The following is a 14,116-nucleotide window of genomic DNA, read 5'->3' as shown; positions in this document are numbered from 1 at the left end:
ACTTCATGCTAAAAGTACCGTAATTTGCAGTGAGTTTATGCCGAGCGGAGCACCTCCAGCCGCCCACGGCAAAATTATATTTCCTCAATTAGGTAGTGTTTCCATTTCTTAGCCAATAGCGTGCTAACCATTCGACATAATGCCAACTGGCCTGCATGGCTATTGGCTAAGAGGTGGAAAAGTCACCTCATTGAAAGGGAAAAAAAAAGTGTTTTGCCGTGGGCAGCTTGAGGCACTCAGCTTGGCATAATCTGCAAATAAAAGGTACTTTCAGCATATGAAGTTTTTTTTAGACTTCATGACTGAATGTCTCCTTAATTTGTAGGATTTACCATCACTTTAACAAACCAACTCTTGCTTTCCAATGTCAACACTGTCCCTATAGATCTGGTATAAATTTGTCTTGTGGTGCACACTGCAGTAGGGGAATGATAAAAAGTCTTTATACAGCAAACCCCTTCCCTGCTTGTTTCCACGCATGTTAAATAGAAGAAAGGGGAACTTTCTATTTAGTTTTCCAAGTAAACACTTTTGAGTTTTTAAAATCTTTTGTTACGTGTAGTAAAACAATTTTACAATATACATTATTTTTAACCACTTCTTCTGTCATTTAAGTCTGAAATTAAGAGTTTTCCCAATTCTCACAACTGTAAGCTAACCTTACCACATATCTGTTCATAACTGGCTTCAGCAGAGATTATCTGTTAAGAATTTGCAAAACAATGTCTACTCCAATAATAATTCCTGATTGGCTCCTCCAAATAAGGCAGGAGACATGTGGGATTTGGCTATTGGAAAACAATTGCAGCAGGCAAGGTGATAATGCTTTCACAACTCATCCACTATATTAAATTTACTGCAGCATTGCAGGCAGAAAAAAATAAACACTAACAAGGTGTTTACTAAGATGGTTTAGCAAAAAGATTTTATATAGGACAGCTGGCTGACATACTGTACTGTCCAGTTCACTACTTCTCTCACTGACAACCCTATTAACAAACAAAATGTTATTTTTGAATGAATAATCAGATACTCCTTACCTTCGTAGTCTGCTTCTCCTTCATTATTATCCTGGACAACAGTACCACCCATATAGGCATTGTGGCTTTAACTAAAATGTAAAAAAACACAAATATCACAAGGTCAACAACTTAAACCTGAAATCTTAACTGCTCTATTCACACTCATTCATGCTCTACAGTGGCTCCTGAATCCGTAAAGAATGTCATCCTGATACAACTGGTTTTCTGAGAATTTGTATTTTGGCTAATAACTACGAGAAGGGGAAATTACAGCTTTAGCTACTATACGAGCTATTAAAAAGACAAGAATACAAGGTTTGAAATAGGAAATGACATCTGCGGAGAATGTTATAGGAAATGAGCAATGCAGTGAAAGCCAAAAACAAATAAAAAAAATGATACATAAACGCACACACACAATTACTATAGAATTTGCTTATAGCAAGTGCACTTATATACAGGGTGAAGAGATTATTATCTTACTTTCAGAGACAAAAAGCATACAACGTTGCTGGAACTTGACCATCAATGATTTCCCCAACGCTCAAATGAATGTGAACCGTTTAAGTTTGGATGTGGGGAATTTTACCACCCCCTCAAATTGATGATTTTAGATAGATAGGGAAGGACAAGATGTTGCTCCTATGGCTGTGCAGCATGCTGGGAAATAGTTCCTGTTCAAAGCTAGAAGTGAAACCTAGGCAGCTTCCAGGTATAATCACTGAACAAGAGCTGCATTCATCAAGCCCTTCTCCTCCCTATGACTGCAGGTTCTCACAAGAGAACATGCAGTCACGATCAAGCAGCGGTCATTAGACCTACCCCTCTCTTTGACCAGTAGATTGACAGCTCCTGCCCACGCATGATTGGCTGTGCGTGGACAGGTGCGTGGACAGGTGGGGGGGGGGGAATTGCACGCAATGGCAAGATAGCCCTTGTGTGCGCAATGTTAAATTCCAGCAGCGGATTGCTGCCCGCCAGAGGAGAGATCGGGAAGATAAGGGTGAATATGCATCCCCCCCGTCAGCTCTTGATTGATAAATCTAGCCCATAGTGACCAGTTGATCTACTTTCCTGGATGCAACAGAAGAGCATATGCATGGTGCCATGGAGACAAAGCACCATGATTTGTAAAGCCGTGAGAGATTTATATTTAGCATGTCAGTTTACATTTGTCATCATGATGTAAAGGCTACTGTGCACGCTGCAGCCATAATGTACATTTTTTTGGGGAATTTTATCCAAATGTGATTTTGACTAAAATTCAGCAGCTTACATCAGACTGGTAGTCAATAGAAACAATGAACAGAACAAATTTCAATGTTATTTTTATAACGGATTTTAAAAGTACAAGTGGCCTGAGATACCGCATCTGATTTTAAAAGTACAAGTGGCCTGAGATACCGCATCTGATTTTAAAAGTACAAGTAGCCTGATATACCACATCTGATTTTAAAAGTACAAGTAGCCTGAGATACCACATCTGATTTTAAAAGTACAAGTAGCCTGAGATACCACATCTGATTTTAAAAGTACAAGTAGCCTGAGATACCACATCTGATTTTAAAAGTACAAGTAGCCTGAGATACCACATCTGATTTTAAAAGTACAAGTGGCCTGAGATACCACATCTGATTTTATTTTACCAGGTAGGATATTAGTTTAACCCATTTGGTACCAAGTGTTTTCAGGAGGTGTCTCTAGAGTAAGGGGAGAGCTTAGGCAAAACTAAAATTACGAGGCCCCTCTTAAAATGGAACATGCAGCTTCAAATTTTTCTGCCATTATTTAGATACAGCATACAATTTTAACTTTAAAATTAACTTCAATTATTACATTTGCTTCATTCGCTTGGAATATTAAGTTGAAGGAGCATTGATGCACTACTGGGAGCTAGCTGATAAGGCAATAACGTATATGTACAACCACTAATCAGCAGCTACCTCCCAGTAGTGCATTGCTGCTACTGAGCCTTCCTCTGTATGCTTTTAAAGTGAAAGTAAACTTTGTTGTTCAGCTATGCACATTTACATAGTAAATCTAAAAATAAACACACATACATACTTTTCGCCGCATATAAACTCATAATTTGGTTATTTTACATTCAACCCGTTGTTGATAACATAATCAATCGACTTCCTGGTCACATTTTTCAGATCCTCCAATTGACTTTCTGGCCGATCGGCGGCCGTGAAGCTACGTCATACTCATCTATAACCCATTGCGCATGCGCCTAATATAATCAAAACACGATTCTATCAATCGCGCATGCACACAGCTACTTGTAGTTTTCAGCCAAGAAAGTTTGCATGACACGGCTGCTCCGACACAATATTTAAGAGCCAATTATTAGCAATCGTCAGTATCGTAAGTATTTCAAACTCTGTATTACTTAATTTCACTCTATTTCCAATATTTACAAAGAACATAATATCTATTCGTACTACATTATAAATTGATTTTTGCTATTTAATCATATCAAAAATTGATAGTTCTGAAAACGCTAAAGTTTGTTTATGCAATTATAACAATTAATGTAGTATCGGCGATTTGCGCATTCGCAATCGTTGCATGTATCGTGAACACGCATTTAGACCAAGTATAGAGCGGGTGTGACCGCTCTATACGTAATGGCTAGAAAATACAGGAAGAGGAAGGTGGGAGGAGCGACGACGATAACGGTAGGGAACTAAAGTATAAAAATATAAAGTCTGATTGGAAAAAAAAAAAAAAAAACTAGCGAAACGGTCATATTACATAGATGTGTGGCACAGGTGAAAAATTTACTTTCACTTTAAGTATACTAACAGAACAAAGCAAACTAGATAGACATACTGTACATTAGAAAGTCGTTTAAAACTGCAACAAATTTTAAGTTTCATATCTCTAACGCACAAAAGAAAAAAAAACATGCAAAAAAAAAAAAAAAAAAAAAAAAATGTAACCCAATATATTTGTATAAACTGAATATTTTTAAATGCAGGGGTCGACAAATCCAAGCCTGGAATTGTACTTCTGGCGCGATAGAGATAACATAAATACATATCTCAGGGTAAAGTATGCAGAAACACCTGAATATAGCTGGGACACACTAGCCTAGTGTACAGGGGAACCTATAGCTGGCACACAGATATTCTAAATGCAGTAGTATTAAAATACAATATTATTATATTGGAAATGTAAAATTAAAATGATCTTCCTAGTAGATATTACTTATGCTAGTTAGCCATTCGATGTTGGCAATGGGTTTTTTTTCCCAACTAACTTTTTTTCATATATAGAATTTATAATAGATTGGTGTAAACAAAGTATCTAATATGATAGGGCAGAATTTATAGCTAAGCCTGACTGTTTCTCAAAATTGTTGTCTATGATAAAACAGAAATATATTAAATTATTTTAACTTATCTTGACGTTTACAATATTAATGAAAAAATATGATTTCTGTTAATTTTTTGCATACTTGCTACAGTTTGGCAGAAGGTAAAATCTAAAGGATTTTTAAATTGACAATGTTGGGCAATAATGCTGCCCTGGCTGTAGCTAATACAAGTAAGTACAGTATAATTATGTATGTAACTCTCATCGGAATATTACTATAAAGTGAGTGCCAAGCATTGGAGGCCACTGCAGCAGGCTTCGCAGTTTATATGGGAAAACAATGCTAGGAAATCTCCAAGCTTGCTAAAAAAAAAAAAAAAAAACATACAACCACAAATCAGTGCCTTCTGTTATGTGACAATTCTGTTCTTAAAAATGTATGCAAAAGTGTAGCTGTAGGGATCATCATTAATCACCCTACTTCATATGTTTAGTCCAGCGCCTGAAAAGGTGGCAAATTATGTGTCTATAGATGGGAACTGCTGACAGGATTAGTTAACACTGCTTTACGCAGTCAGATACGCAGTCTAACACTCAGGCCAAGTCAAGGGGTACGTACACAAGCTGGCAAATCAGTGGATCACCTAACCTGCAAGTAAGAATGCTGCTCCTATTCATTATTTTTTCTGTTAGTATGGGAGGCTCTCGGTCTAAGCTACAGTGATGTCTATCCACCACTGCAACTAACTGAATACATCTGATCAGCTATTTTGGTAACAAACTGCTGGAAAACCTCTGTTATAGAACGGCACGCAAAGTTCAGCTGTAAATAAGAAACATCATACAGATATGTATTAATTATGCAGCATTTGTCAATAACAAGCTGCCTAAGCAGGGGAAGGGCCTAACACCTCACGCTGGGCGCTCAGCTAAAGTTAGTGACTGAGGAGGGAGCAGCTGTCACACACCCCTCTAGTTCAGTGCTCTCTTGCTGCAGAGGAGTGAAATATGGCAAAAAAAGTACTGAGCTTTACTACCAAACAGATAAAGCCAAGTAAGTGAGTGATTGTGCATGCAGATGAAGTGGGAGTCCATATTGCTCTGCTGCTGTTCCTTCACCACACACTTAAGCTTAACAGATGCACAACACTAAACAGTCTAGGGATTATTGCCGCAGGAATCCCTACATTAGAATGCTCCTGGACACTGTTCCAACCCCTGCTCAAGCCTATCAATATTAGACTATATGACTGCTTGGAGGAAGCCAGTGGGCTGGGCTACTATGCCACCAACACCTTTTTGATCCGAGAAAAAAAAAAAAACATTTTCCTATGCCCTATGCTATTTGGCCTATTGGTAGAGCCACCTCTGTGCTAGAACAGTTTTGGTACTGTTTAGCACAGCTAGTATTAACACCTGAATTTCACCTTTTTTCCTCAGAGGTACACACACCTGAAGCATTTTAAGTTAACAACTTTAGTTTGCATAAATACCAGAATATGTGAAAATGCAACCACTTTCCAGGGCATATGTGATAAATGGGAGTAATTGAGCCTACAAAAAGCACACATTTTAAAAGGTCTCACATTCTGGAGAAAATATCTAACCATAAAAATATAAGATGCTTTTTGAAATTACACAAAATTCTAATTTTATTGAGGGGTAACAACCCAATTTGACAACCAATGCATGTTGCAGCCCTTGTTTAAACTCGCTTAGTGAAGCAAAAATGATTAAACATTACCTTGCATAGGATTTCACAAAATATCACCCAAATTCTACTGTATTTTGATTATTATAAAAAAACAAACCCCAATAATAATAATCATCAACAACACTTGGTCAGAAAAACATGGCTCTATGAGGCCTTACATCAATAACCCAACAAAATGCTAGTAAGAAGCTAGTGGTTGCTGCTATGTGATCATTACTATGAGAACCAGTTATACTGACATTAAATCCCTTATTTGAATGGAGACACTTCACGCTTTCAAATGAGGAGTTTAATGATACAACGTGAATTCAGAGTTAAAGGGATACCGAACCCAAATTTTTTCTTTCACGATTCAGATAGAGCATGCAGTTTTAAGCAACTTTCTAATTTACTCCTATTATCAATTTTCTTCATTCCCTTGGTATCTTTATTTGAAGAAGCAGTAATGTATGCTTACGAGCTGGCCCATTTTTGGTTCAGCACCCTGGATAGTGATTGGTGACTAGTGCGGTTAGGACGGCATAGAACGGCATAATGGTGCAAAGGGGTTAAGAGATTGTTGGTGGCAGTGTATGTGTGCCTCAGGGTTTCTGTTTGTCTGCACATGTAGTCTGAAATACTTTGAAGAGAGCATCCTGATGTGGAGCGGCGCTACAAACACAGCTGGGCTCTGGCTGCACTGTGTACGTTTTCCTTAACACTACAGCCAGAATGAAACACTGTTTGAAGAGAACAGCGCTGCAAAGCAGCAGCGCATTGATTAATGACGGGCTCTTAGGGTTTAAACCCCACCCACAAGCCTTTCACTGTGTGCAAAGCTGTGACTCCTGAATGTAAGACATTCTCTTAAAATGATGGTAAACTCTCCCCTTTTTAAAATCATATCTGGAATGTTAGTGATATTTTAGATGAAGTTTAATTAATCAGTTGTAATAAAATTGCACTATAATTATAAATGCAGTGACTGCAAAAAGGATATTATGCATTTGGAACACCAATACAGAAGGAGATCACCATACCTTTATTAATACACATAGAATGAGAAAAATAAAAAAGGTATCACTTATTCCCCCCTCACTTCAAAGTGTGGGGAGAGAGACACACTATATACTGGACCCTGACATACTCTGTAAAGTGAATAGATGAACCTAAATATGTCTTACAGTAACTATTATATTATGTTTTTATACCTTAAAGTGAATGTAAATTTTGATGCTAAAGTGCCCGGTTTTTAAAACTTTGATTCAAAACAGGGGCACTTTAATTCATAAAAATTTTCATTTCACTCCTGTTGTGAAAAAAAACTTACCTTTTAATCTTCACAGCAGCTCCAGCTTCCTCCACCTGTTTCAAAGCCTCTTCCTGGGTCTAAAATGAGGCATCGGCTTCCTCCAATCACAGCAGTGAATCAGACACTGAATCCCCCGGGGGGGAAGCTGTGATTGGAGAATGACCTATCAATCATTTCTGACATCAGAAATGGCTTGTGAGACCGGAGAAAGCTGGAGCTGCTGTGAAGTTTAAAAGGTAAGTTTTTTGTCACAACAGGAGTGAAATGTAAATTTTTATGAATTAAAGTGCCCCTGTTTTTAATCAAAGTTTTAAAAACCGGGCACTTTAGCATCAAAATTTACATTCACTTTAATAAAAATGTATTTAAAAAACAAACAAAAAAAAAGCGCTATAAAAAAACAAATACTTAATATAGATATATAATTCAAGTACCCCACGCTCCGCTGCCCATTTCAAAAGCATATTTTTCTGTGAGCTAACGGTTTGAATTGTTCTCCAATCAATGTTTGAGCTACAACAAAAAAGGCACCCAAAGAGGAAAGTGCTGATTGGAGAACAATTCAAACCGTTAACTCACAGAAAAAAATACTTTTGAAGTTGGTGTTGGAGTGCGGGGTATAAGAATTTCATATCTGTATTTAAAAAGTAATTTATAGCGTATCTTCATTACAACTGATTGATTAAACATAATCTCATTGCAGAAAGTGAAGAAAAGTTCTGCCTCTGGGGGAAGAGAGAGATTTGGGTACCATCAGCATATAAGTGGTATTAGAAGCCAACTTTTTCCAAGGGAGGATATATAGAGAGAAAAAGCAAGGGACCCAAGACAGAGCCAAAGTGAGAGGCAAAGGATCAGAGGATATGCGGTTAAAGGAAACAGTAAATGAGCGATTTGAGAGATAGGATGCAAACCAGGAGAGGGCTGTGTGTCAGATGCTAAATTAATGTAGGATTTGTAAGAGAAAAGGATTGTCAACTGTGTTGAAATCAGCAGATAGGTCTAGAAGAGTTAGTAGTAGTGTCTATTTGCTTTAGCCAATAGCAGATCATTTGTTGCTTTGTTTCTGTTGAGTGTTTAGGGTGGAAACCAGATTGTAGTGGATCAAGTGAGGAGTTAGTTAAGACAATTTGAGTTAGGCAACTATAGACGAGCAGTTCCAATAATTGGAGGCAAAGGGAAGGAGACTGGCCAATAGAAGGGGTGGATGGGTCAAGCGAGGATTGGTATACTTCACGCATGCTTGAATGTATCAGGAAATGTGCCAGTGGTGAGGGACTGGTTAAAGAGATGAGTTAGGGCAGGCGTTAGAGAAGAAGTTGTGAAGGACGCAGGTTGTCAGATAAGCAGAAGATAGGAGTATGGAGGACAATAGCAGAGAGTTTTAGTAGATGGGGTGGGTAGGAAGGCTGTCTGAGTGGTGTGAGGGAGAGATTTCTTTTCTAATTATGTCAATTTTATTAATTAACAATCTGAGCAAACCTAGGTAAGCGCAGGAGCAACAATGTACCACTGGGAGTTAGCTGAACACATCTTTTGAGCCAATGACAAGTGCCATAAATATGTGCAGAACCAATCAGCAGCTAGCTCCTGACCCTACCGAGGTAGGTTTTTCAACAAAGCAATTTTAATAAAGACGTAAATTGAGAAAATGTTTAACCCCCTAACGACCACAACACACCCTGTACGTAGCTACAGGCCATAATAATGCAGGTCTCAAAGCAAGTGACAGGATCGCACTATTATGACCTCCCTCCCTCAGGCACCCGAGAATAGTGTGGCCTCACTGCTGGTGGTGAAAGCATGCTAACAAAAAAGAAATCACCATTGAAAGACCAGTGACATACAGGGTACATTACTGGTCGTTAAAAGGAATAGTCTAATCAAAATGAAACTTTCATGCAATTTGAAGCAACTTTCTAATTTACTCCTATTATCAATTTTTTTCGTTCTCTTGATATCTTTATTTAAAAAACAAACAAAACTGAAATGTAAGCTTAGGAGCCGCCCATTTTTGTTCCAGAACCCTGGGTAGCGCTTGCTGATTGGTGTCTAAATGTAGCAACCAATCAGCAAGTGCTACCCAGGGTGCTAAACCAAAAAAATGGTCCGGCACCTAAGCTTACATTCAAGCTTTTTTTCAAATAAAGATACCAAGAGAACAAAGAAAAATGTATAATACGAGTAAATTAGAAAGTTGCATAAAATTGCATGCTCTATCTGAATCAGGAAAGTTTAATTTTAAATAGACTATCCCTTTAAGGGGTTAAACATTGCTCTGTCTAAATCATAAAATGTAATTTTGACTTTGCTGTTAAGCTACTTTCCACAGCAAATATCAGCGGAATTTAAAGAGAAAAAAAAAGGGGAATTCTCCCACCTTAATAATAGACTTTTATTATAAAATGTGCATCTTGATCTGTTTCAGCCTACTCCTCTTCAAGGGATACTAAACCCAATTTTTTTCTTTAATGATTCAGATAGAAAGTTGCTAAAAAAATGGATGCTCTAATTTACTCCTATTATGAATTTTTCTTTGTTGTCTTGCTAGCTTTTTATTTAAAAAGCAGGAATGTAAAGATTAGGAGCCAGCCCATTTTAGGTTCAGCACCCTGGATAGTGCTTGATTATTGGGGGCTACATTTAGCAACCAACGAGCAAGCATAACCAATGGGTCGGCTTCTAAGCTTTACATTCCTGCTTTTTAAATAAAGATAGCAAGAGAACGGAAAAAAAATTAATAGGAGTAAAATTAGAAAGTTGCTTAAAATTATATGCTCTATCTGAATCATGACTTTGGTTTAGTATTCCCTTTAAATACAAATCCATAAAAGGTCTGGTAAGCCTAAAGTTTTCTACAATGTTTTTAAAAGCACATGAGAATAGGAAAAATGCTTGCATGTGCAATTTGTAAATGTCAGTTAATCAATCATTTCACTGACAATGCTGCAGTATAAAGTAGTGTAAAAGCAGCTCTGACGTAGGTTAAATACACAAGCATGGGAACTTTGTGAATGCATACAGATAAAATCATACAGAATTTATATTCCTAAAAAATATAATATCAATAGTTCACCATTTAAGCACATAAATAACAGACAATATTGTGTGTGTGTTTTTTTTTTTTTTTTTAAATAGAAAAATAATAGTTTCATTGTATACAGAATATTATAGATTTACACTATATCCCTACTCTTGTCTCAGCAACATGGAAAGAAAATATTCCTTAGACTAGAGAGGCTGAAATACAAAAATGTATCCATTAAAAAAAATCGATTATTTTCTTTCAAAGCTTGGGAAGAATATTTCTGTGTACCAATTTGGGTGTTCTTGCAAAAGAAGATTTCTACCCATGTTTAAAAAGTTTTTCTCCCCTTCATGTAAAATGTACTATTTTCTGCAATGCTGGTCTTTATGTACATTGCAGAATCTCTTCTTTCCATGCATCTAACTGTAAACAGAAAAAAAAGTAACACTTGAGGCAAGTTCTACAATAGAGGCAGGCTTAGCAACTGCCTAAGTGCGTCCCTGCAGGAGGGACGCAAATGTTGTGCATGATATATATATATATATATATATATATATATATATATATATATATATATATATATATATATATATATATATATATATATATATATATATATATATATATATATATATATATATATATATTTTTTTTTTTTTTAATTAGTGATGCACCGAAATGGAAATTCTGGACCGAAACCGAATCCGAAAATCCGGGATGCACTTGGCCGAAAACCGAGACTGATACGGAAAATGTATTTTTTCAAATTATTTTCAAATTATTATTTTTTAGTTTTTTTTTGCATAATTAGAGCCAATAAAAAAGCCCACACTTTTATTGAAAGTAACACACTAAAATTGGACAAAAATATCTTAAAACAATAATATGCTACACAATAATTTTACCAAGAAAAAAAAAAAAAACAGGCAAAAATGTTTCTGTGACCAAAATTTTGGTGCATCCCTACTTAAAACAATTATACATATCAATATACTGTATTATTCTTCATTTAGTTCTATGTAACAGAATCATATTAAACAGGTTTTTTTTTTTTTACCAATTATCCAAATAAAGTATAGTCCTAGAAAACTCATATGCAGAACAGTAAGTCAAGTAATAAACTTAAACAGCAGCTCTAGGCTAGCATCAAATAAATAGCCAAAAATGTGTGTGTGTATATATATATATATATATATATATATATATATATATATATATATATATCTTTGCTGCCTAATTTAGGCTTTTTAGTAGGCTAGAATGGAAGGGGGTCCCAGACACTGCAGGTCAGCCAGAACAGCTGGAAGTATCAGGCTGAAATCTCACTGCACAGTCCCTGTGCTCTCTGCAAAACTTTAGTAGCCTTTGCAACAGTTAGTGGAGCCAGTGACTGCAGAGGAACTCGCCTCCACCCAGTAATAGAAGCACTGACACTCCTCCAACTTTTCATATACTGCAGGATGTATGGGCACCTCTAATCCGTATACAGGGCAGCCTGTTCTGTGTTTTTAGTGTATGAAATCTCTACATCATTATATAGTGCAGCATGTTTATTAGTGTATAGCTTATCATATAGTACAGAGTGTTTTCATTATTGTATAAATGTCATTAACATCACCATACAATGACACTTGTCCAAAATAAGTATGAATTGTGCTGGTCCCCTGGTCAACATTTGACAATACTCCTCTACAAGGTAATGTGATCTATTGTAGTGCTTGAAAAATGTATACTTATAGGAAAATGATATATTTACAGCTTCTGAGAAGTTGAAGAATGAGTTTGCTTCTTATCTTGGGTGGCAGAGATAAATCACCTCAAACTCGCTTCCTTGGGTGATTGACAGGCCCTGCTATTGGCAAAATGTGTCTTCGCCTGTGTATCCAAAAATCCTAGCACCGGCGGTGCTTATGGCCTCCCATACTTGCCTAAGAAAACCTTTCTACATAGAACAGAAGCAAGCAGCATGTACACACCCCATGCCACATCCAGAACGCACTACAGCTAATGCATCTTTGACATGCTGAGCAATGATAGCTCAAAGTTCTAAAAGCCCATAATATTTTGCCATGTCTGAACATGTGTCAGATTATAATGAATAAGGTTGAGCAGAAAGTAAATCCAGAGCACTCAAGATGAAAGGTAAAATTTAACTTTAACAATTAAAAGATTCCATGGACATGCTGGATGACAACGAATACAATGAATTAGTTCCCTAGCAGTGATCAGAGTAGTGGAAATATTTGTGGTATTAAAAATTAGGAGTGAATAGCTTATGAGTATGCAGCAATGAAGTTCACACCAATATAGATGTCCCAAAATGTTATTTTCAAAGAAAAGCTATAAACTACTTATATCCTGCTTATACAATATTTCAGTGCACAAATTGTATTATGTTTGGAGAGACATTTAGTTTGAATTAAGATATACCCCTAAATTAGTCTCACTTCTAGGTGTTTGCTTTACATTGGTAATTTCTTATTTTAGCATATTTTATTAGGAGTCTGACAATTTTAGTAGTTTAGGTTTGTTTGTTTTTATTCTAAGTGCAGCAACTGTTAAGACAACGTTTATTCAATGTTGCAAGTAATCATGCAGCATGAAAACCTCCCTTCCTGCCTTCAGTTGAATTATTGTGCCATGTGAAGTTAACGCTTTCATGACTTCAGTTCTTTGTGGTGTAAAAGAACTATTAAATAGGCATGTGTTCTACTCAAATATATTATTCTAAGACATACAAAATATACTAGGGTATATGAGGCTTTCAATTTATAAGCGCCAATGATTATTCACCTGTCACAATACACATTTAAAATCTCGCGTCCCGTTTAAGGCGGCCCGGCTAAAGGGGCAATGAGTACTAAAAACAAACAAGTAGTAACGAAATTCAACATATCTCGTATCCCCATCTATTTCATTACTACCTGCGCACTTGCATCTTGACTTCTTGAAATATAAATAATGATCCAGCACCTGCTAAGCCCACCTGATCTCACACACCCCGCTAGAACAGGTCCCCGCCCCTCAGGGTCTTACCAGTGTGTGCGTACGACACGGGCACCTTCCAAATGCTGAAATGAGCTGAGACAGATGCAAAGTACTTTCCGAAGGCCAGTGGGATGATGTACCAGCGGTAATACCGCGCTGGGAGCTGAGTGTGCGGTACTCCCCATGCCCGGAGCAGCGGAGGCAGGAAGCAGCATATAGCTAGTATGTGGAATAGGGATACCGTGACCGGGTAAGGAAAGCCGTTTAGGATAATCTTGTTCACCACGTTACCACCGGAACTCACCGAGTACCAGAGAAGACACAGCACCGCCACCCGAGCCCCCTCGCGGACCCCAACCACCGGTTCCGTTCCCCCGCCTCCTGCACCGGCCACTGCAGCCATCACCAGCCAGTCCCTCAGCCTCCCACCCGGGCAAGCTGAGCGTCAGACCAGGACACACAGAGCACAGACGTGGAAGGGGAGACGTCAAGAGACTGAGAGGTGATAGGGCATTTTCATGATCGCGTCACTTCCCCTGGGTTGAGCTCTTTAAATGTGTACGTCATACATGCAATGCATATTAGAAATTACACTTTGCTATTTAAACGCGTTTGAGGTGCGCTTTAAGAAAATTTTCATGCAGTTCTTATCCTACTAATTGTTTAAAATCGTAACGAAAACGCTCAAGAGTTTCCTAAGCAGATGTTACACCGGATGTTTAACTCGCATGGTTCGTGATAAGTGTTAGTGT

At 37.4% G+C, this 14,116-nt stretch overlaps 1 protein-coding gene across 1 annotated transcript in view; it reads right to left on the bottom strand.

Moving 5' to 3' along the window:
- SLC35E1 (solute carrier family 35 member E1) overlaps nt 1-13,846 on the bottom strand; it is a 68,389-nt gene extending 54,543 nt beyond the window's left edge. Inside the window, exons 1-2 of the mRNA XM_053702899.1 lie at nt 13,413-13,846; nt 1,041-1,111 (exon numbers count right to left, since the gene is read on the bottom strand). Coding sequence (XP_053558874.1) covers nt 1,041-1,111; nt 13,413-13,767 — 426 coding nt within the window. The 5' untranslated portion in view covers nt 13,768-13,846. The remainder of the gene's footprint in view (nt 1-1,040; nt 1,112-13,412) is intronic.
- Nucleotides 13,847-14,116: the final 270 nt, after the last annotated feature.

This window comes from Bombina bombina, chromosome 2 (genome assembly GCF_027579735.1).
Source record: "Bombina bombina isolate aBomBom1 chromosome 2, aBomBom1.pri, whole genome shotgun sequence".
In the NCBI taxonomy this organism is placed as follows: Eukaryota; Metazoa; Chordata; class Amphibia; order Anura; family Bombinatoridae; genus Bombina; species Bombina bombina.
This window is presented reverse-complemented; position numbering and strand designations above follow the sequence as displayed.